The sequence below is a fragment of the Octopus bimaculoides genome, chromosome 4, assembly GCF_001194135.2.
Source record: "Octopus bimaculoides isolate UCB-OBI-ISO-001 chromosome 4, ASM119413v2, whole genome shotgun sequence".
NCBI classification, from domain to species: domain Eukaryota; kingdom Metazoa; phylum Mollusca; class Cephalopoda; order Octopoda; family Octopodidae; genus Octopus; species Octopus bimaculoides.
This window is the reverse complement of record NC_068984.1, coordinates 87,046,091-87,071,799: the sequence shown is the minus strand read 5'-3', so window position 1 is coordinate 87,071,799 and position 25,709 is coordinate 87,046,091. Positions and strand designations below refer to the sequence as shown.

Below are 25,709 nucleotides of genomic sequence, written 5' to 3'. Positions count from 1 at the left end.
GTGCGGGTGGCACATAAAAGACACCATTTCGAGCGTGGCCGTTTTCGTGCGGGTGACACGTAAAAGCACCCACTACACTCTCTGAGTGGTTGGCGTTAGGAAGGGCATCCAGCTGTAGAAACTCTGCCAAATTAGATTGGAGCCTGGTGTTGCCATCCGGTTTCACCAGTCCTCAGTCAAATCGTCCAACTCATGCTAGCATGGAAAGCGGACGTTAAACGATGATGATGATGATGATATATCATCATCATCATCATCATCGTTTAACGTCCACTAATCTGTTGTGATCTGTTAAAATACCTATCATATGAATTATTGGACATTTATTGAACCCGGTGTTGAGTGTTGTGCGGGAATTGGATAGAGGTCCAATCACATTGCATGTAATATATTTCAAACAACTAAACCTGCATGTGTTCTGGAGCCTCCTTTTTCCATAAATTGGTGCGACAAATTATTTACGAGTCAGAAGGGCAAGAGTTTTTTATTCAGGCAAGTTATGCAGCTCCTGTCATTTTCAGAGGAGAGTTAATATGTAACGGAGCCCATGTAACCAATGCTGATCCAAGCTGAAAATTATCAAAACGATGAACAACATCCAACAGAATTTGTAATGTCTTGCTTTGATCCTCTGAACCACTTTACGAAGGAATAAAGTCCCACTGTTATTTTAAAGTTGGTTTCTTTTGTTGCTTCTATGAATGAACATGCAAAATATATTATACAATGATACACATGATTCTTTAGTAAAATCAACGAAGACTTTTCCATCGTAAAAGTTTCATAAAAGATGCAATAGGATCATGGATAGTTTGAAAGAGAAGGATTTTGTATATAACAGATGCACAAAAGTAGTTAGTAGTAAGTGCACCTGGAAATAGTTAACTGCTTCTGTTAGCTAGGTTATCTAATAAACAGTGAAGGTGAGTGTTGCAAGGTATAATAGCCAAAGTAAAGAAAATAATGGAAAAAGATCAGGAAATATTTCTGATAATGATAAAAGGATTTTTTTCTCCAAGTGAATGGCTGATTACATAAAGCTTGTGTAATAAGTATGATACTGAATGGTAATAAGACAGAAGAATTGAAAGTGGAGGATGAGCAGAGGCGGGAAAGAAACAAGATGAGCATGCTCTGTTTGACATGTAATGTTGGTGTACATGAATGAAATGAGTTGAGAGAAAAACTGGGAATAAGAGGAATCAACTGTTGTGTGCAAGAAAGAAGAATGTGCCGATGTTGGCAAGTGATGTGTATGAAGGTTAACGGTCAGTTAAAGAAGTGTCAGGTGATCCAAGGAAAGAAACCTGCAGAAGAAAAATGTAAAGGAAGAGGTGGTGAAATCTGATCACAAAATGCTAAGAAATGATGATGAACCACAGCAGATGGCAATATGCTATGATGACGACAAAGACCTCTGTCCAAACTAAAGCAAGCATGAAAAAATAGAAATAAAATGACAATGAAATAGAAATCATGTAGAAACCTACCACCAAGAGTTTTCTTTCTATCACTCTCTGATTAGTAATTAGGGTTCGATTTTCTTCACTCATGGTAGTGTATTTCTTAGAAAGTGCTGATAATTTTCCTTCAGCTGTTGGTATATTGCTTAAGGATTTCAAGACATGATCTTAAAAGAAAATTTTTTGCAATAAAATATATAAACACAAATATAACATAAGAGAACAACATGATTTTTGATAATTCAAATCTAGTTAAATACATTAAGAAATGTTAATTGGATCAGTTAAGTTGGCGGGTGTATTGAATTACAAAAGATACCATACAAATTAGTTAATAAAATAAGTTCTTTTAAATATTCAACAAGTAGTAACAATATTGGCAAGAGAATGAAAAATGAAGATCTAGCCACGAAAATTACAAAAAAAATATATGTAAGCACATATCTATATATATATATTTATATATATATATATATATATATATATATATATATATATATACACACACACACACACACATTTGGTCACTATAAGCAAATCATTTGTGTGGTTGTGCAGCAAGAAGTTGCAAAACTCTTATACATTATCTAACAACAGGAGAATCCATATATATAGATAATTAAGGGCATAGAAAAAAATCTAGCCTTTATGCTGAAAAGAGACACTAAAATTGTCCAACCACTTTAAATCATCACAAAATGACATGTTGAAATCAATTTCAATACGTGTCTAATTTTGTAACAATTTAAAAGGGTTGGAAGATTTAGCGTCTCTTTTCAGCATATAGGCTAGTTTTCTTCTATGCCCTTAATTATAATTATATATATGATTTCACCTTAATAGGTCTATTTTCATATGCTGGCCACTTACAACATTTTTTAAGACTTTCTCCTTTATTATTATTATTATTATTATATATATATATTGTTGGACCAGTGAACTCTGCACATTTTTTCTCTCTCCATTAATCCTTTGTCAAAGAGCATAGGCTCAAAAAGTAAAAGACTTTCCCATTTTTTCCCAGCATCAAACTAATACACCAGCTTGTTGTTCATACACCTGTCTTCATCTTCAGTTTTCTGTAAATTTGAACTATGTGTAGCAGAAGCATGTTCGCTCTTTACCTTTAGCTATCCACTATCCACATTGTGCCCCTTTGCTTTTGGATACCCATCTTAGCCCATCACATGATGGTCATGTCCATTTAGCGTTATGAAGACTGTCCACCCCTTAACATGATAGACTAGCCAAGCATCCCAACATAAGCTTTTTAAGGGACCCTTTTTCCAGCTAATTCCTTAGTGGGGGTGAGTTTGCTATGAGTGAGTTGAATCTTTAACATGAAAGCAGTTTGCAGCTTCAGCAAGGAGAGAATTGTAACAGAAATCTTTGACATTATGCATAGCATTTTTTCCAACACTCATCTTCATTTTCAAGAAGCATTTTGAAAACATATAATGTATTTGATAAATTGATTCAGGTTTGCCAGTTGCTCTATTTAACTTTAGATTCAGAAATAAATGTTGCAGTGTGGTGCATTAAGACAGTAATTTTGTAACTTTTAACTCTTGTCTTTAACAAAAGCAGTGGTAATCAGTACCTTCTGTCACTTTTGTGACCTCTATTAATTTTGCCTTTAGGTTCTAATTGCTAATAACCCACCTTTTTTAATTTTTTGTTTACACTTTTACCATTTTGAAAATCAGCACACATTTTCAATGGTTCTTCTTATAAGACTGACAGAAGCAGTTGAGTTTAATCCTAGGCGTTAAGAGCCGCTGATGAGGATTAAGATGGTCTAAATCAAAATTGCGATCTGGATATGTATGCTGGGGACTTACCTTCCTTCGTCAGTCATCAAGACAGTAATTTTGTGGCTTTTGAGTTATTTTAACTCTTATCTTTAGCAAAAGCGGTGCTAGTCAGTACCCTCTGTCACTTTTGTGACCTCAATATATATATATATATATATATATATATACACATACATATATATCTACATACATACATACATACACACACACACTCAAATATACATAAATATATACATAACAAAGCCTGTCCTAAATGGTGTGTGCAGGATTTTGAGAAGTTTTATTACAAGTGAAAGAATGTAAAATAAAACCAATTTTACAAAAGATTCAACAATACAAACAAGTTACATTCCAACAATATATTCTTATGGCATACTTCTAGTCATAAAAACATCAACAAACAAACACTCAAAACACTTTTTGTATTAAACATTGAAATATATGTGTGTTAGAAATAGATTTAAGAAAGATTAATAAGTATCAGTCAAATAATTATTTACTTAGAAATATGTCTAAGGTTTGTTGCTATGCATTTTTTACTGTTCATATAAATTCCTTGTAGCATTTGTATCTACTCTTTGCTTTTTATTTTCACTTCTCTCTGAGGATCTCTCTCAATGTAAAGAGCCATAGTTTTATCAAAACTTGAGTCATAAAAATTCATGGTGGTTCTACATCCTCACACTTGCAATCATCTTCTGCATGATGCTGTTCCTTCTCCATGAGGTCCTCATTAGATATTTCTTCTTTAAATCCAACCAGATATGCCAACCCAACAATCTTCTGATTAGCATTATGTATTGTCTCTTCATTACTCAGGAAGTTTGCAGTACAGGTTGGATAAATTTTACTCCAGACATGATTCATTGCTGTTTTTAACTTGTTACTATGCTGCTGTCAAATTTTCAAAGACCAGACCAAAATCCTGTTATTCCTGACTTAGTTTCACCCTCTAAGAATTTGATCAATTCTTTAAAAGATGCACCCTAAATAGCTAAGTTTTAAATGCAGCAATAACTTTATGGTCCATAGGGTAAATCAAGTTAGTTCAGTTTGGAGGCAGGAAAACTACAAGAACATTATCTGCTATTGCAACAGGGATGTATCAAAGAATAAATATTTGTGAAGCAAAAATCATAAGGATCATTTTCTACAACCACTCAGTTAAAATCTATACAATAACAAAAACTGGCGAGTTTTGAATCTGGCAAATTTTGTAGTAATTCACCCCTGCACTGCTATATGTACATTTGTCTCTCTCTAGTATTTTTTATTTGTCCTAACCTCTTATAATTAAACATTTAATAACATGTCCAAGTGGCTTCACAAATAGTTATTCCTTAATTTATCATTGCATTCATCTAAGTCAGTGGTTCTCAACATAAAATTTTGTTGTTAAAATTTATGTGCAATAAATTGATTACTATTCTACAATAGACAAATAATTTAATTTTTTATGCAATTCCTAATAATATTTAATTATAAAAACAATGATAGGATCTTTTAAAACATCAAAAGGCTATGAGGGTACATCCAAGTACAATAGGAATCAAGGGGGTCCATAGGTAAAAAATGGTTAAGAAACACTGAACTAAGTTACACAGGTGACCTGAGGCATTATCCACAAGAAGCAAAGCTACATTTTTAAGGTCTCTACTTTGACAATATCCTTTGACAACTGGACAAAATCAATATAAGAATGCTGTTTGGCAGTCTCATATTTCTCTGATCACCATCAAACATGTTTATTTAAAGTATCCTTTCATAGCTACAGCTACCTCAGAATAACACGCAACCAGTGGCTTCAGTTTTAGATCTTCTTAAGTATTACTACCAAACAGAAGAATCATACAATCTTTGGCAGCTTTGAAACCTGATACAGATTTTTCTGCTTTGAGAAATGTAAATTCATTTTGGCAATCATTTCCAAAACAAACCTGACTCACCTACATTAACAAATTTACTATTGAGTGTATCCTCCTTCACAATAATATTTTTCAGTAAAGCTAGAGAAGCAACTGCAGCTTTTCCATACAGATAACAAGAGAATCTTGCAGACTCTCCTGTTATCATATGTGATACAATTTCAAGTGATTCACAAAATGCTCAAACCAGCCATGCCTTGACATAAAGTTTTCACTTGCACAACTTGAACTTTATGTTGTCTTTAGGTCATCAAAGCTTTGTATGGCATGTAGGAAACATGGAGAATTATGCTGATGCATATCCCCTATCAATATGTTTAAAATCTTATCCAGATTTTCAAGTATGTGGCTTCTATTCCAAGTTAATTTTGTAGCAGCTAATGGTGCAACACTTTGAGCACATGAATTATTACAAATTGTTCAAACAGTTGTTGGTTGAAAACAAAGAACTCTTCCAATATCTACAACTTATTGTCCAACAGTGAATCTCCATAACTCTCCTGCTATAGTTTCTAGTGTTAACTTTTTTCTGTTTTTATGTCTACAGACAACAATGATGCACAAATTTAACTGCCATTACATCATCATCGTTTAATGTCTGTTTTCCACATTGGCATGTGTTGGATAATTTGACAGGAACTGGCCAATTGGAGAGCTATCCAGACTCCAAATGTCTGTTTTAGCATGGTTTCTACACCCTTCCTAACCCCAACCACTTTACAAAGTGTGCTGGGTACATTTTACGTGCCACCAGCAGGGATGCATTTACACAGCACGAGTGCATTTTATATGGCACCAGCACCTGCAAAAGACACCGAAATGTGTCGATGACTGTGATTTTACTAAGCTTGATGCATCTTCTCAAGTACAACAAATTGCCACAATTCCCAGTCCCTGCGCAGCGTGGCCTAGCATCTGAAGATCCTTTTTCACTACTTTGTCCCACATCTTCCTGAATCTACCCTTTCCACAAGTTCCTTCCACGAAGCAACGATAAATTAAGGAATAAATATTTGTGAAGCCATTTGGACATGTTATTAAATGTTCAATTAAAGAAGTTAGGACAAATAAAAAATACTAGAGAGGGACAAATGTACAAAAAGCAGTGCAGTGGCGAATTACCACAAAATTTGCTAGCTTCAAAACTTGCCAGTTTTTGTTATTGTATGGATTTTAACCAAGTGATTGTAGAAAGTAATCCTTACGATTTTTGCTTCACAAATATTTATTCTGTTGCAATGACAGATAAATACGAAACTGTGCAACACTGCTGTGGAGATACTGGAGTGAAAACAGATTGGTGTATAATGTGCACAAGAGATGGAAGGAGACATCAGCCAAACTCCTCAAAAGCAAGAAAAAACAACATGGATTGGTCTAGGCTGGTAACAGCAATGGAGTGAATGGAGTAGGTATAATATTAGCAATGGGATGAGAGCAATCTCATTATTGAAGTTTGTGACGTCAACAGACATGTTGAATAACACCAGGATAGCTTCCAAAATGTACATGGACGCATTGGGTATGGTATGAGAAATGAGAAGGGATCAAAGCTCCTGGAGTTCTGTGATGCAAATAACCTAAACAATTGCAACACTAACTTCAGGAAACCAGCCAGCTATGTGATTATCTAACAATCTGGCAAATGCAAAAGAGAGACAGCCTTCATTCTCACCAGAAAATGAGATAGACAAATAGTTGTAAATGCTGAGCAGACTGGAAGAAAGAGATGGCAAGGAAAAATATATTTATAGCTAGAAGAAAAGCTAAACATCAAATATACTTAAGGGAAGAGGTAGAAAGAAAGTTTGCATAGGTTCTGTGGCACGAGGATCAAAAATACAGATTGTTCATAATAACAAGACAAGGCACACACTGTCACTGACATTAAAAAGAAAGAGGCATGGAAGTACTACTGTGAAAAGCTGTTGAATGTGAAGAATGAATGAGAGAGAAGGAGACTACCCCAAGTAGACTCCACTGGGTGGCTAGCCATTCAGGTTGACAGCTGCATGGTAGATAGAGCAAAAACAGATATGAAGGTAGGGAAAGCAACTGACTCATCAGAAATAGTTGCTGAGATGCTTAAAATATCTGACAAAATAAGATATGGTTTAGTCATTCAAATAATCAATCAAGTAATGCAAGAAGGTATCATACACAATACCTTGTAACATTATTGCAAACTGCAACAAAAGCAAAGGGGATGCACTTGAGAGAGGAAACTGCAGCAGAATCAAACTGTCAGACCAGGTCATGAAAGTTATAGAAAGTAATTGCAAAACTGATTCAGAACAGGATTACCCTAGATGAGATGTAGTTTAGCTTTGTCTACGCTAGGAAGATATACTAGTCATGCGAACTTACTAGTGAGACAACTGCAAAAGAAATACTTGGCTAGAAGTCTGCCTCTAAACTTAGAATTTGTAAACCTGGAGAAAGCCTTCAGCAGAATTCCTCACTATTATTTAGTGGGTCTAAGGATGCTAGAGGGAGATGCATGGCTAGTAGGGGCAGCACAAGCTATGTAGAACGGAGTAGTCAGTAAGATGAGAGTTAACAATGAATACAGCAATGAATTTAGCATACAGGTAGGAGCTCATTAGGACTCAGTCCTAGTTTTTATTATTGTCCTCCAAGTCATAACAGAAGAATTTAAGTCTGTGAGAACTTCTGTGACCAGGACCTTAAAGTAAACTTAGCTGTAACTGAAATTATACTAAGTAGAAAGGAAGCCAAGATGCAGATACTGTAAGGGAAATGCTTGGTATACAGAAAAAGAGTAGAAAGAAACTCCATACAGTGTACCCAGCATAAAAAATAGATACATAAGAGGTATAGTGGGGCCACAGACAGGCTACCAGCAAAGGCAGATTTTGTATATGTCAGGCACACAAGTATGTTAGGGAGGAATCAGACCTCAATGCATGATAGTGAGACCTAGGCCCTGAATGTAGAGAATTTGCAAACAATTGAAAGAAAAATTTTGCAAGATGTGTAACATCAGTGTGCAGGAGCAATGCAATGCAAATGAACTGAGAGAAAAGTAGTGTTTAAGAGGAATCAGATGAAGTTCGCAAAAGAGATGGTTGCATTGGTTATGGGCATATGATGCATATGGCTGACAACAGCTGCATAAAACAATACTGAGGGCACAAAGTGGATGGTGCCCATGGAAAAGGAAGACCTAGAAAAACAGATGAAGTACAGAAAACTGATCCCAAAATGCTGAACCTCACAAAAGAGATGACAGGTGACTGCAATAACTGGTGAAAACCTGCTCTCTTGAGCAAGCATGACAGGAAGAAAGCAAACAAGGAGTGTTCACATGGGATGCACTTGCTGCATTCAACCACAGCTCTTTCCCTTCACTGTCCTTTATCTTCAGCCTCCTAATCATGGATACTTTCACTGCTTCTGTCCTTTGCTCCTACTCCAACCTCTTCTTAGTCATTACATTCACTCTGTTCCCTTCCACCCACAGCTAGGCTTCCCCCTCTCTACATCCAACCTTTCTTTCTCTCATTGCATTCACCTACTGCTCCTCCCTATCTCATTTTTTCACCATCCTCTTCTCCACAGCCACTGCCAACTACCTGGGGTGCTTTCTCTGCATTCATACTGAATTTTTCCCCAACAACCTCTATCATACTTTCCAGCCTCTCTTTCCCCTTCTCTACTCTCAATACACTCGCCCAGTGCTCTTCCATTTTCTGCCTTGTTTCCTCTCACTGTCCTCTTCCCACAGCTTCTCTGCCTCCTCAATACCCACTCATCTCTCTCTCTCTCTCTTATCTACAATGACTCTCCCCAGATCCTTGCTACCCACCATCTATTTCTCTCTTTAATGTTTTCTTTCCCTCCATGCAAACTTGGATAGAAGCCTTGGAACCACCAGCACAACCCACCTCACCATCCTGACCCTTCTTCTCTCACTAAACTCTGACTAATCCTTTCCCTACCTCCTGTCCTTTCCATACTCACTCCCCCAATAGTGCCTACTGTTACTCTCTCCATTATTACCCTCTCACAACTACCAACCTATTCCTCTCATCATACTTTACCTTCTCTCATCACCCCACCAACAATCATCACACTCTCTTCTATTCTACTTCAGGCTCCCTTTAGGCCTTTACTCTTGCAAATTGCATGATGACATCATTTGTGTTTGTGCCATGAAAAAGCACTAAGTTTACTAAGTAGTTGAGAAAAGGAAAGGAATCCAGCCATTGAAACCATGCCAAAGCATTGGAGCACAATGCAGTCTTTGAACTCATCAGATTCTCTCAAACTGTGGAAAACAGACATTAAATGACAATATATCTGCTGAAACTATACATATACACATATCCATATATACTATCATTGCTTTAATGTCTACTTTTCCATGGTTCCATGGACAGACAAGGGTGTGTGTGTGTGTGTGCATGCGCGCACACGCTCAAAATTGCAGCAAAATGCTTGCAGTGATTTTAATCCTAACCCATGAGTCAGTTGTTCAATACTCAATCTGTAAGTATGATTTACATCTATCATATAAATATGTTATTCAAGCTAACAAAGGTGCTTCTACACGAGCTTTTGATCTGTCAGATATCCTTCAAATCATGCTGTAACATTTCAAAAAGTGAGAAAACATTTGAAACTGTAATCTTAGAGAGACAATGACAATCACAATCATTAGACCATTGGATATAGGTCTACTGGGTCATGGCTGAACTGAGGTTAAATAACTAAAGTGATGTAAAAATACACTTGATGTGGTATGGTTGAATTGTTAAGAAGCTTGCATTATTTGACTCTGTTTCGGATTCATGTGTTGAATGAACTTTAACTTTATTAGAATTATCACATAAGTTATCAAGGTTTAAAAATGCTGGAGTTTTATCTATATCTTGCTTATTTTCACTGCATTTTATTTGATTTGATTGTCTGACAATTTAGAAGACATCTTTATTTCTAAATTTATCTCTTGATTTAATGGTAACAGTTGGGAACAGTTATGTTCAGAAAATGAGTGCAAAGTAACATTAGTCACAGACAGATCTTCATTTAATAATGGCAAGACAGTTTTCCCACTCAATTCAGAAGAAAATTCAACACTCAAATGTTTTTCTTTCAATATTACACTTTCTGTATATCATTTTGGCTAAGTATCATTTACTGTAGCCCCCATTCAATACAAGTTTTAAGAGTGAAACTGGGTGAACTGAACTTATGTCAAAACCCATAAAAAGAAGTGAACCTCTAACCCAAAAGGTCCAACTTTGTCACACTGTTTCCTGCTCTGCCTAAGAATTTATGGCAAAGATACATATAGCTGTGAAAGACTCATCCACTTATAGGCTGCTTCAATGCACTTGGTAGTCCAGCTGATCAAACAACTGAATATGCTGACCAAGATCCATTTTATTATTTGATATTGGCTCATGGTTAAAAAGCCTGCTTCAAAACTACGTGGTTTGGATTCAGTCCCACAGCACAGGACCTTGAGCAAGTTTCTTCTACAAAAGTCCTGGACTAACCAATGCCATGTGAATGAATTTGGTGGAAGGGAACTGTGTAGAAACTACTGAGTGTGTGTGCATGTACAAGTGTGCGTGTGTGTGCATGTACAAGTGTGTGTGTGTGTGCATGTACAAGTGTGTGTGTGAGTGTCTTCACACCTTGTCTTTAGTGACAGCACTCACAAAGATATTTGATGGTTTACATCCAAGTACCTTTGTGGTCCAGCAAAATAAAAATAGACAGAGAAGACACCAAACTTTAAGTAAAAATAAGTACTGGGGTCAACTTAATTGATTAAATTTTTCAAGGCAATGCTCTAATTCAATGACTGAAACCAATAAAAGTGTATGCCATCATACACACGTAAATATACATACCAGAAGTTTTATCCTCTTTCTTTTTGTTCTTTGTGCTATGTGGTTTTGATATATTTTCAGTTGGCTTTTCAGATTTCACTGCAACAGTGCTTTGATGATTGACACTTTGATTTCCTGTTGAATGATTTTCAGTGCTTTTATTCTTCTTATTTTTCTTCTTAACTGTACTACTACTATTTCCTGTCTTTTCATCATCTTTAGAGGAAGAATCAGTACTTTTTATTGTTTCTGGCACAGACGAAATACTGTCAGGTAGAACGTCTGGAGCTGGTTTCAGTTCAGTGTTATTTAATTTAACTTCATTCAAAATTTCTTCAGATTCCTTCTTGATTTCAACAGTTGATGAAGCTGTTGTACTTTTTGCTTCTTCTAAGGAACTGGTTATGGTTTCTACATTTTCTTCCTCTTCCTCATCATCAACATCAGGTTCATAAACTAAAGTGTCAATCAGTTCATCACTGGCAGGACTTTCTTCTCGTTTGTTGGCCAATGTACTATCTAAGTTAGTGAGTAAACTGATGCATTCGTTTAAAGAACTGATAGGCTTTTCAATGTCATCACAAGGTAAATGTAAAGTTGCGTCATTTGTCTCTGTTTTGGATTCATGTGTTGAATCAACTTTGGCTTTATCAGAATTATCACATAAGTTATCAAGGTTTAAAAATGCCGGAGTATTATCCATATCTTGCTTATTTTCATTGCATTTTATTTGATTGTCTGACAATTTAGAAGACATTTTTGACAAAGAATTGGTTGTTTCTGAACTTATCTCTTGATTCAATGGTAATAGTTGGGGCCAGTTACATTCAGAAAATGAGTTTGAAGTAGCATCAGTCACAGACAACTCTTCGTTTAATAATGGCAAGACAGTTTTCCCACTGGGTTCAGAAGAATACTCAACACTCAAATGTTTCTCTTTCAATATTACACTTTCAGTGGAAAACTCTGATGTTTCACCTTGGTGCTCTTTCTCAACAATCTTTATAGAATCTTCTTCTTCAACACTTGGCTGACCTTTCTTTATTTCATTTTCTTCCACAGTGTCAAAGTTGTTTACACAAACTTCTTCAGAGAATTCTTCAGATTTGATCTTCTGCTCAGATTGTGCTGACCCTACTAGTCTTGCATCTTCTATAAATTCTTCCAGATGATTTTCAGCAGAGCTATCAATAGTTTTCAACTGATTATCTGGTTCTAATAATTTTTGCAGAGTATCTTGATCCTTAGAAAGTGTTTCTACAAAAGTCTGATCTTCTTGAGTTTTGTTTTCTGGTACACTTTGTTGATAAGAGAGTGCAGTTATTCTAGTTTCGTGTTCCTCTAGTTCTGATAATTTTTGCAGAGTATCTTGATCCTTAGAAAGTGTTTCTACAAAAGTCTGATCTTCTTGAGTTTCGTTTTCAGGTCCACTTTGTTGATAAGAGAGTGCAGTTATTCTAGTTTCGTGTTCCTCTTGTTCTGATAATTTTTGCAGAGTATCTTGATCCTTAGAAAGTGTTTCTACAAAAGTCTGATCTTCTTGAGTTTCGTTTTCAGGTACACTACTTAAAGGTTGCTTTATACATGTGCTCTGTTGATAAGAGATTGCAGTTACTCTAGTTTCTTGTTCATCTAGTTCTGATAATTTTTGAAATTCATCTTGATCCTTAGGAAGTTTTTCTACCAAAGTCTCTTCTTCTTGAGTTTCGTCTTCAGGAACGCTACTCAATGGTTGCTTTACATATGTGCTCTGTTGACAATATAGTGAAATTACACTAGTTTTGTGTTCATCACGTTCTAATAATTTTTGCAGTTTATAGTGATCCTTAGAAAGTGTTTCTACAAAAGTCTCCTCTTCTTGAGTTTCGTCTTCAGGTACGCTACTTAATGGTTGCTTTACATATGTGCTCTGTTGACAATGGAGTGCAGTTACTCTAGTTTCCTGTTCATCTGGTTCTAATAATTTTTGCAATTTATCTTGATTCTTGGAAAGTGTTTTTACAGAAACCTGCTTTTCTTGAGTTTGGTCTTTAGATACTCTACTTGAAGGTTGCTTTACACGTGTGCTCTGTTGACAAGTAACTGCAGCTACTCTACTTTCATAATCTCTTTCTAAAGCAAGATTATTTGCTATAACAGTCCAGTCTTCAGATTTACGTGGCAAAGAGCATATAATATCTTCTGATTTTTTATCAATGCAAGACTCATCTGTTTCTTTGTCTGACACCTAATCAAAAAGAAAAATAGAGAAAATATTCAGAGATATAACAGTTTACAAAAAAATAAAGAATTTTTTTTTTAAATGTTATTTTGATATTTTTAAGGATTAACATCAGGCATGACTGTGACATTAAGAAGTTTGCTTTGCATCCACATGGTTTTGGGTTCAGTCCCACTGCATGACACCTTGGATAAGTATCTTCTACTATAGCCATGGGCCAACCAATGCCTTGTGAGTGAATTTGGTAGACAGAAACCATGTGGAAGCTCATTGTATCTATGTGTGTATGTGTGTGCATGAGTGTGTCTTTGTTTCTGTTTGTTTCATCACCACTCAACAACTGGTGTTGATTTGTTTACATCCCCATAACTTAGCAGCTCAGCAATAGAGATTGATAGAATAAGTACAAGACTTAAAAGAAATAAGTGCTAAGCTCCATTTGTGTGCCAACTAAAAAAAAATTTTTTTTAAACTCAATGCAGTGTTCCAGTATGGTCAGTCCAGTCTAATGACTGAACCAATTAAAAAATAAAGATAGTAATCTTCAAAAAACAAAAAGATAAATGTACTCCCTACACCAAAATAAGCAAACTGTTCTTAACATAATCTGAGCTTAGAAAAATCAAGTTAATATATTCAAAAGTAATTTAAAATTAAAATTAAAACATTAATAGACAATTGGTTTCAATAAACAAACATTGCTGTTTCAATGTTCCCTTTTCCATGCTTGTATAAGAGTCAGATGGAAATGGATTTTCTATGGTTAGATACTCTTCCTGTCACCAAACTTCACCTGTTTCAAGTAAGATTATAATTACCCATGACCAGACATGTTTTCATGGAAGACTGGAATCAAAGGAGGACACTACTTGAATGATGATGACACTCATTTACAACCATCACATGCGTGCACACACACACACACCAACTTAACCTTCAACTTTTCCTATCCGAATGTATTTTTTAACCCACTATTTCATTATCATCCTCATCAACAACATTTAACATGTTTTCCATATGAGCATGGTTTGGACAGCCTGACAGGAACTGGCAAGACCAGGGGCCACACCAGGTTTTTTAGTCTGTTTTGGTCTGAATTCTACAATTGAATCCTCTTCCTAAAGCCAACCACTCTACAGAGTGTGCAAGGTACTTTTTATGTGGCACCAGCACCAGTCCTTTTTATGTGACACCATCACCAGCGCTTTTTACGTGACACCATCACCAGCGCTTTTTACGTGGCACCATCACCAGCGCTTTTTACGTGGCACCATCACCAGCGCTTTTTACGTGGCACCAACACCAGGGCTTTTTATGTGGCACCAATACCAGTGCTTTTTTTTTGTGGCACCAATACCAGTGCTTTTTTTTGTGGCACCAATACCAGTGCTTTTTTTTTGTGGCACCAATACCAGTGCTTTTTTTTGTGGCACCAATACCAGTGCTTTTTTTGTGGCATCAATACGAGTGCTTTTTATGTGGCACCAATATGAGTGCTTTTTACGTGGCACCAATATGAGTGCTTTTTATGTGGCACCAATATGAGTGCTTTTTATGTGGCACCAATACCAGTGCTTTTTACATGACACCTTGGTTTTAGGAACTCAATTCTGTGTGGTGGGCAGGCCTTCTTGAGTTAATTCAATATGTCAACAACAAACAATTCTTGCTGGAAAGAATACAGTTTTCTAAAATGAATAAAGAAATTCAAAGAATTGCTTTGGTCTAATGAATGACATGCTTACAGGAGATCTAGGTTCATATCGCACAAGCATCCTTTGACATTATCTAAAGTGTTCCTTAACCCAATATTTACATGCTATTATTTATAGCTTTCTTTATCTGCTTCCACATTAACTATTCCAAAAGAGAATCATTAATCTAAATCAAATTAATTTAATATGGCCCTAAAATTACCAACTTAAATCTTGTTTGACTTGGCCAACAACAAACAACAGCAGAAGTGGCTATCTGAAACATGTACTCGACTGAGAAAACAGGCTAAGCTTTTACAAGAACAAATCAAGTTAAACATAGAGAAAACAGTAAACAATGTTTGGTTCTTAGCATAAGAAACATGTAAGCAAACATTAAGACAAATAGGTTTGGATACAAAAAAAAATTTGAGCTTTCCAATGTCATTCAACCTAAAATATATTTTCATTTCAGACGCATGAAAATATTTCACAGATCACACAAATGTTTTAAAATTAGAAACAATACCTTGTTCTAATTAGCTGCTTTCACTCCTCAAAATAAAAAATATAATCTCAGCTTTATTCATTCATCCATTTAATACTAAAGAAAAAACCATGTTGCTAGAACTTGTACTTAATTCCATTTGTCTAAGATGATTAAGACGAGAAATAAACTCCACTAACCCTCTGGATATTTTTCTAACAACAAAAAACCAGTCCGTTCTTGACAAATTTTAGTTGCTTGGTTCATTATATATCTTAGGATAAAATCTGTTAAGATTGTGCTCATGATTGTGTATGTAGTATTTTATAATTCTATCTTCATTATCTGATTTATGGCAGCTAATTTTTACATAGATGCTTCCAATTTGGCACGAATCAGTCATCAGTCCAAAGTAGCTCCTGTTTGCAGTTATTGTCATCTTACATGAGAGCCATATACATATCATTTGGCATTGAGTCTATAGCTAGATGCCCTTCCTAATACCAACCACTTTTAAAGTGTGTTAGTTACATTTTAAGGCAACATCATTTGAGAGGCTGTCATGATTCTTGTATTTAAAAGATTACCATGGTGCTGATATTTAATTTTTGCCATATTTTAATTTTAACGTCAATAATTTTTGGTATTGGAAATACAGGTTTATTAAGCATCTCAAAAATTCATTAATTTAATAAGACAGCAAGCTGGCAGTCTCATTGCAGTGTCCGATAGCAGGCTTTGTAATACTTGTCCCAGTTCTTTAACTCTTATGTTCTGAGTTCAAATTCCAACACAGCTGACTTTGTCTTTCATTTTGTCAGGGCTGGTAAATGAAATGCCAGTCAAGTCTTAGGACCATTTCCTCTCTCTCTCTCTCTCTCAGAATCAGTTATGTGAGGTGGACTAACAAATGAGCATTGACATTATGGCTTCTGCCATACTGGGGCTCATTAAAAAAGGTAATTAATTTAGTATATTTTCTGTAGAATGAGATAAGGCAAGAATACACTATAGTATATGAGAGTAATTTGGCATAAGTTAAAAATCAATAAATATTGTTCCAGTTTCTTTATGGAACTGGACTTATTGGGCCTTTTTATTGGTTGGTGAGATATTCATGATTCTATTAAGCCTCAGGTTAGTCCTGATCCAGTAAATGTAAGGTCAAAGATATTCTAACAGGGACCACATGTCTCTATTTTCAGATATAATGTATCTGAGACTAAAATATACAAGGTATCCTTCTTTTCTTCAAGATGAACATCAGCATGTGGTTTAACCCTTTAGCATTCAATCCAGCCAAATATTATACCTGTTTTATGTTAAAACTGACTAAATCCAACCTCTCACATCTACCCTATAATGTCACTCTAAAAACATACAAACACACCACTGAAATTTTGAAGCTTCAAAATAATGTGTGATTAATTCAAAACAATGTGAATAAATAAGCATCACATTTGACAAAGAAATCTGAATGCTTGAGGGTTAAGGCAGCTTTTGCTGTTTTTTCTAGCAGGTTGAACAACCACATAGAAATGGTTATTGGTTCCTTATTCTTCATTTGTGATGTAACACGAGATAATAATGGCAAGCTAGAAGAATTATTTCCAAATAGTTTCAGTAGCTAGTTTTATAGAACCAGAATTTCAAAATTTAATATAGGCCTGCAAAAATGTTTAGTGTAGCCCCCAGTTCAAGGGTATAAAAAATGTTATAATTATTTTTTAATTTTAAAACAGTCTGTTAAATAAATAAATAAATATATACATATATATATCACTAGCATGCATTCAAAGACAGAGTCCAACTAGAGTTAAGATTAACACTGGTTCCAATAAGTCTAATCAGTGCACCTTAGGGAAACTTTGTCTTAAGCAATGGAGAAAAACTTATGAATTTATATAAAAGCTGTACCCTATTTCCCTTTCACTTTGTCTATACACACACCAAATTTTTTTTTTTTTTTTCAAAATTTACACGTGTTGCTCTGAATGGATTCTGTTGATATTGAAAGGATTGCAACAGAACAGTGCAAGCTTTTTATTAAGTATTTGTTTTCTCGAGAAATGTATGCAGTCATCAGACAATTTTTATCTCTATTCCCACTCTACTCTCAGGACTCTTAATACGCTTATTTGTACACCATGTGGATGAGATTTTCCCACACATCTCTGCATACAGAGTTTGCTAATATATCATATTCTTTCCTTTTCTTATCGTTAATAATGTTGTTATACTGAATATTATCCTTTGATCCATTTACTTTGGCCTACATTACGAATAGGGATTTTAAGAATTCCCTTATTCAGCCCGTGAGATCTAATTTATGCTTCAGTCTGGCCCACATAGGCCAAACCAGTTTGACACCCTCGATTTAATGTATAGAAAGTTTAAGAAGTCGAGTTTACCTGTTTTTAGTATTTGAATTTCTCTTGTCTCAAGTGCAAACAGCTGACTACCTATTTTAAGTATATTTCGTAGTTGTGAGCCAACGAGGGAACTTGCAGTGGCTCAGCCTGCTACAAATAAAAGCCAAAATAACTCTTAAATTACACCTTACTGGACAATGCAATCCTTGATAGATTGAAAAGGCAAATGGTCATTGGATCAGGGTTAACATGGTGCTAAATAACATATTTGGTAACTGGGTATCACGAATAATAATTAGAATTGGTTAGTGGAAGCATTCAACAAAAAGCACCTTTATCTGAATATTTTCTTAGAATAACAGCGTTATCTTAGGTTACCATAGTGAAGCTATCGAAAAGTTCAATCACCGAACAAAATTAAACGATAATTACGAAATAACACACACGTTCAATATAATAACGATTAACTTGTCGGAATACCTACTCTAACGTGAAACTAAATGAAGTGTTAATTTTCAGAGAAAACAGAGGTCGAGATTATAAACAATGGTGGCATCAGGATTAAAATACCCTGTATTGAAAGACGATTTCATTTCAGTATACATTGTCAGTGTTGACTTACAAAAGAGATATAAACTTACATCATTTGTAGTCCAGAATTTATGAGTTGTTGAGGATTTTACAAAAATAATTTAAGTTACTTAATTGTTTAAACTGTTAAATATTTGAGACTATAAGCAAGTTAGATATTTACTTTCGAACAGGTGGAACAAGATTTAAAATAGCCACTTTTACCCGATATGTGTCAAAGTGAGATAGTGTAAAATGTCAACAGCAGTAAGGGAATAGGATTTCAACTTGTTCAAATATGGAGCAAAAAAATAAGGAAGGGACCTCAGGAGAGGTGTGGCAACACTGCTCGGCTAACAAAAACGAATGCACATTACAATCTAATGGCTTTAACGATATCATCTAAATTAGATTATCAAAACAGTTGTAAACCGAATAAGCAGATAAATTAAGAATTTCTTTCAAAGTTTAAGCACCAAAGCAGAGGTCAGAGGTGTCGAATGGCTGCACCATTAATTGGAATAAAAATCGAATTAAAAGAGGCGGTTACTCTAAACAAGCCACAAGCGATCTTAGAATACAGTGCAATCAAACTGAGGTACAAATTGCGAATATATTTAGTAAAAAAAAAAAAAAGATAGTCTGGATGTCATATATAATCAAGTTTCAAACAAGCGAGAAAAAATGTAAACATCAAAATATGCGCTTATTATTTTTTTAAAATATAATACTGACAAAATAACAGCAAAGTACAAGAATAGCGTACACAACTAATTTTAAATAAACTTAAAATGAAAAAAAAAAAAATATATATATATATATATATATATACGTACAGTTGATCATACCCGAAAGGGTAAGTAATGTAGAAAGAAGTGCTAAAAATAAAGCAAGAGCTGTCGGCAGAAAGACGAATTCCCTATTAGGCAAGACTAGATCAAGGGAGGCAATCCAACGGTAACATACACCAAGAACACATGGCGAAAAGCAAAGAAGCGTAATATTTGGTCCCCTCTAAAGCAGACACAACTAATGTATACAAGTTACGCAACTTCTAAATAGTTTAACATCAATGTATATCTTAAAACAGCAACTAATAGCAAACATTTCAATGTAGTTTCTAAATGATTTTTCGAAAATCTGAATGAGTTTTGTATTTAATTGTTTCTAATCGAAATCATAAAAAATAAACTTCACCTTGAGCATTTGAAATAGTGTATAATTAGCTTGTCTCTTAAGCAACGAATACATTAACAGGGGAAAAAGTACTCAATACTAAAAATTAAGTGTCTAATATTTTATGTATATTATAATTTTGGTATAAAGAAGTTTTAATTAATGCTAAAACAATATAATTTGTAAGTAAAGAGAAAATACATAATCTAAAATAAAAGTGAAATAAAAACTTCCCAATTAGAATTTAAAAGAATATGTTTTAACGCTTGATATAAAGTAGGGTGCCAGTAAATCCGCAACTTACAGATTGACAGCAAACACAGCCTTGAAGTTTGGTTAAAAACATGAGTTGCAGCTAAGAAACTTTCTTTCGCAAAGCTCGCAGCTAACTGCCAAGTGTAGGTGAACTTATCAACACATACTTGCGAACAGCATGAAGTATGCATCCCGTGGGGGAGGAGGAATAAGTAGAGTAGTGCGTTGTAAAAAAAAAAAAAATGCTTAATGGGGGTGACGGCTAAAGTTTGAGTAGATTTATAACTATGCAGTGGATTAGCTAATCAAAACTACTTAAATTGCAAGTATTGGTGGGGAAAATTCATCAGTTGCTGATATGAAATATACGCAACTTCACGACTTTTTCACTCATTACAACATAAGATCCTTAAATTATGGTAATAACAAGCAACATTGCTGATGGTATTTCCACGTGCAAGTTCTTAATACATCACAAATGAGTCTATTGTTAAATCAAGGAAACTGTTTTAATATTTTATTAAACTTTATTGAAATTACAGAACTTCGATTAAAACTAACTTTGAAGCAGTAGAAAAAATGAAGAATTGGTCTGTAATAGTTACACAAGATGAAATTAACGTTTTAGCTAATTAATGTTACTTAGCTCCAACTTGTGTGAACAGTACCTATGATCAAATGCATTTCAACATTATCAACTTATTCTCACATTTTTTTTTTTTTTCTTTAGATGGTAGGATGTGATTTAGCGGGCTATTTCTAACAAGTCGAACGATCGCGTAGGAGCAGAGAAGGGAATTTCTAACAAGTCGAACGATCGTGTAGGAGCAAAGAAGGGAAACCTCTCACACCTACCGCAACAGAAATTTCGCCGGCATTCAAATTGCTGAAACACTTCGTTGACGAAGTCTTCGAAACTCCATCAATTCATTATAAAGCACACTTAGAAATTTCTAAAATTAAAGATACATAATTTTTCTCGGGACAGATGTGGCCCTACATGTTCGAGTAGCCCCTTGAACCAATGTGCCCCCACCACCACCCTATTTCTAACATACACGCTCACTTCGTAGGTTTGGCCAATTACTTTCCCTTACATACCACAGGAGACCTTAAGAGATTTACAGCCCGAGAAATAGTGAAGTTAATGATTTTCCTCGCACAAATAAAAATAAATATTATTTTAAGAATTCAGTATAAGAAACATTTACCAAATATGAAGATAGTTAATGAGAAAGTCTACTCACTTATAAAGGACCGATGACAATGATAAACGAATATTCAAAATATAATTTTTTTTTTTTTTGTAACACGGGAAGTTGAAGTTTAGAAGGTAGACTAGCGGAAGTTCAGGACCACAGCTCTTTTGTCGATCGCTTTTCTATTGATTAGTTGTGTACAGATAAGGCACATTTAACCAACTAGCATTGAGATAGTCGTCCGTTGAGTGATGAAATGCAAAATGCATTATTTATGAATTACAGCGATAATTTCTGAACACGGTAACAATATACGAGCACTAAAAACAAATAGATATAAATTATTATTATTATTATTATTCTGCCAAGCTCGACTTTGCCTTTCATTCTTTCGGGGTCGATAAAATAAGTACTAGTTGATTACTGGTGTCACTGTAATCGACTTACCCAGTTCCCGGAAATTGCTGGCCTTGTGCCAAAATAAGAAAGGACTATTAATATCATTGATGTTGTTATCACATCAGACCAAATGCATTTCGTCCATCTTTACGTTCTGAGTTCAAATTTCGCCGAGGTCAACTTTGCCTTGCAACCTTTTGGCGTCGATAAAACGAGTACCAGTTGAGCATTGGGGTCGATGTAATTGACTAATCCCCTTCCCCCAACATAATCACAGTCTGCACTCGCGAAAATGTATCACTGTAAAATTTCAATTAAAAATAAACATGCAATATTCAGAAAGTTATGAAGAAACAAAAGTTAGTGACGGTGGGGTGAAGGCACTAAACTAGTTTTACCCAGTTCCTGAATAAGCAAACCCAATCATGACCATCACGTCTTTTACTCAGTCACACTATACCCTGGACTACACTATTTGACGCGTTCTTTCTTCTGGATTTTTTTTTAAGACAGCAGGATGTCATGTGGGAAATGAGACTCTTATTTCTAGCATGCCGGACGACAAAGCAGTGCAGGTATGAAGAACTCTCTTAAATTCAAATCTGAAACTCTTCACTGATTATATGCTTTCCTAAGTAGGAGGGGAAAAAACAAAGAAGGAGCACCTCCGATGCTTAAGAATCAGCAGAGTAATCTCTCCAGTTTTGATGTTCTATGCTATCTAGGTCGTGTCTCAGCTCCTTCCCACGGCATAGAGATGCGACACTTTCCTCAATACATGCGCTGTTCTAAGTATAGTTGCTTACTGCGTACTGCCAATGATGTTTGATAGTTCCAACTTCTCATACTTGGTTTTTGTGTTCTTTTACAGTGATTCCGAGAGTACCAATCACGAAGGATAACATCTCGATTTTTTGTGGCTCTATGAATATGCTCCACTTTAAATGCTAGGTCTTAATACCTTGCAGCTCTCTCGTGCACTGTCTTCACAATCTTTTGATCTGCTGGTACCTCTCAGTCAATAAAGATGTGTTATTTGGTCTCTTTCTGGAGAAGAATGATATCTGGTGGAAGATTTTTACAGTTTCTTATCTGTAGATTGTCATATCCCACGTGATCATTGTCTGCAACTGGCATTCGTACTACTTGTTGGTCCACTCTTACCCGTACCTCCTTCACATCTCCCAGTCTATCCTCTGTACAACGTTTTGGTATTTTCTGTATCCCTTGTACTCCTTCTGGACCAGTTCTGAACATCCACTGACTTTTTCAGGTGAATTTCTATACAATCTACTCAGAAAAGATTCTATTGGCTTAGCTGTGTTGTACTTCATTGAATTCACAAACTTTGTCCTTGAGCCACAAGAGTCAAGCCTCTATCTTAAATGATATTTTAAAAGAACATTGTGTTACCAGTACATCTCTCTGGGGAGCTGCCACCTGGAAAATGCAACTAATGCTCAAGTGAAAAAGGCTCTTGAAAAAAATGGGAGGACGTTCAGTACATATCCAGAACCAAGCAGTAGGGGGCGGAGATATAGAATTATCATTCAAGACCGAGGCCCTCGCTCTGCAACCCTCCGTTGTCCCCTGAGGGAGTGATGTCATTATTCTGTATCCCACATACTTGGGGCGAAGGACGGCCCGAAGAAAAATCCAAAGATATCCTACCAGGGTATGACCGGAGGTGGCTGGTATCATGTGTAACCTTAGAGGGACGCGGGGGGGGGGGGTTCTGGGAGCAATCTGGAGATGCTCCTCCATATAAAACCGGAGAATCTAGAAAAGATTCCAGATGTGATCTCTCTGAAAAATGGGAGGGAGCTGCGCCTTTCTATCCTCACAATCACAAGAAGACAGGGTAAAAAGAAGGTCCCACTACTACCAACACAACAACATTATGCAACAACAGAAGCAGTACCAACTGTAGCAGCAAAGAAAAAAAGGAAGGAAATATAATAAAATTTCTACCATCATCATCAATAGCATCAACAACAACAGAAAAATTGACAATACCCACAATCGCACCAACATCAACGTTAACTCCTTTCGTAATAGCAATGAATGCGGCGGATAATATTGGTTTCAAATTTTGGCACAAGGCCAGCAATTTCAGGAGAGTTGATTACATCGACTCTAGTGTTCAGCTGGTGCTGATTTTATTCACCCCGAAAGAATGAATGGCAAGGTCGACCTCGGCGGATTTTGAACTCAGAACGTAAAGACGGACGAAATGTCACTAAGCTTTTTTCCCGGCGTGCAAACGCTTCTGCCAGCCCGCCGCCTTTATGTGAAGGACAATATTGACAATCAAGGAATAATCACCATCTAGGGGACATTCCAACCCCACTCTCTCTTCCGCTGCCCCTGTTTAACTCCCACTTGCCAACGTGCAAAATCACAGATGTAATCATAGGAGAAAACATGCCCTACCCGCATTCGAGGCGGAATCTTCCGACCATACATAACATAACGAGGAAGAGGGGCAAAACAGTAAAAAGAAAGTCAACACGCTGATCCCCAAACAACACCAAAACTACAATAAATACATTACAACCACCACCAGCTCTACTAACAGCAACAAAAGATGATGCACAAGCAGAACAACAACACACAAGAAGAAAACCAGAAGATAAACACACAAGTCGAGACAAACACATCCACAAGTTACACTCAACTTTGTGTTTGTAAGAAAGAAAAAAAACCCCAATTCTTTTACATAGCAAAAAGAGGAGACATAGAGACAGAAAGAGTTCAAAAACAACACAGTCGATCTCCCAGAGAATCCGAAATTGGTTGGGCTACCAATTAATTGTTACAGAGAAATGAGAAAGAGTTTCCGCATGACATTGGAAACTCAACCGTCACGTTATCGAATAGGCTACTGCAAGGTTTCTCAAAGGAACCCCATACAGCAAACGAATTTTCTCACATCCGAGTGTGAAAAACCTTTAAGATAAGTGATCTCCTTTCTTCTTCCTTTCTCTCCGATCAAAATAGAAATATTTAGAGTGGGTAGCTTAAGTACAGGTGACCTGGGATCACCCTGGAAGCAGGGATGCCAGCGCAATGATGTCACGTCGCTAGATTCGGATGTGATAGCCGTCAGCGAGATCAGGATTTCCGACACACACACACCTTGGCACCTATTTTGTCGAATTTGAGATCTTTGCGTCTCTCATACTCGTTCCAGAATTGTTCCGAAAAGACCTAAACCCCATGGTACGGTCGATCTTCCGGGACTCAGAAGGTAAGTCGGTCGTCCTGAACGTGAACAGCAGCGAAGGTGGTGCTTTTAGACTAGTCACTGTGTACGCCCTGACTGAAGCGGGACAACCGGATTTCTTGAGACGTTTGGAGGAATTTTATTGTTTGATATTTTATTGAATCGTTAGTGTTTTTTTACTATTTACACATGCTACATGAGTCCTTTGTGTTGTAGCATCCTTTTGTTTTGTGTGTGGCCAATAGAGAAAGACTTATTATTATTCATAGTATGCACGAATACGTTACATTCAGTACTAATATCCTTGATACCGAGTCACAAACAGTTTCCTTAGGTATCGGGGACCTTGCTTTCAATCCTTGTTGTTCCCAACAGAGTAGATTCCTGTATTAATGTAACTCGCGTAGTTACACCAATCTCAATAAGGAAACTATTAGGTATGTTGGTGACAGTACATAGGACACATATTACTTGTGGGATTACTTTTGTAGAAATCCTCCACAGTCTTCGCTTTTCCGTAACCAAATCCAAGCATTTTCCTATTTTGTCCTGTTCTTTGACAGCTACATTCACGTCCGTAGATATAGCCACAACTATGATGATGCACTCTTTTCTACTCTTCTCCAGAACTATAATATCAGGTCGCCTTACTTGATGTTCGTGATTAGCCTGTACAGTAAAGTCCCAAAAGACCTTAAACTGGTCGTTCTCTGCTATACTTTCTAGTTGATGTTGGTGCCAGTTTCTGCCTACTTCAAATCCCTTTTGCTGTAATATGTTCCGGTGGAATACCTTGGCCACACAATCGTACAAATAAATTATTTATATGCGCAAAAGTGGCTGTGTGGTAAGTAGCTTCCTTCCCAACTACCTGGTTCCGGGTTCAGTCCCACTGCGTGGCACCTTGGGCAAGTGTCTTCTACTTTAGCCTCGGGCCGACCAAAGCCTTGTGAGTGGATTTCGTAGACGGAAACTGAAAGCCGTCGTATATATATATATATATATATATATATATTATATATATATATATATACTTTTGGTAAT

At 36.0% G+C, this 25,709-nt stretch overlaps 2 protein-coding genes across 2 annotated transcripts in view; one reads left to right on the top strand and one right to left on the bottom strand.

Moving 5' to 3' along the window:
* Window positions 1-20,049, bottom strand: part of LOC106870213 (girdin) — a 47,481-nt gene extending 27,432 nt beyond the window's left edge. Inside the window, exons 1-3 of the mRNA XM_014916216.2 lie at window positions 19,891-20,049; window positions 11,088-13,293; window positions 1,491-1,630 (exon numbers count right to left, since the gene is read on the bottom strand). Of these exons, the coding sequence (XP_014771702.1) occupies window positions 1,491-1,630; window positions 11,088-13,293; window positions 19,891-19,932 (2,388 nt within the window). The 5' untranslated portion in view covers window positions 19,933-20,049. The remainder of the gene's footprint in view (window positions 1-1,490; window positions 1,631-11,087; window positions 13,294-19,890) is intronic.
* LOC106870222 (EEF1A lysine methyltransferase 1) overlaps window positions 1-25,709 on the top strand; it is a 318,548-nt gene that overhangs the window by 276,031 nt on the left and 16,808 nt on the right. The gene's annotated exons all lie outside the window — the stretch shown is intronic.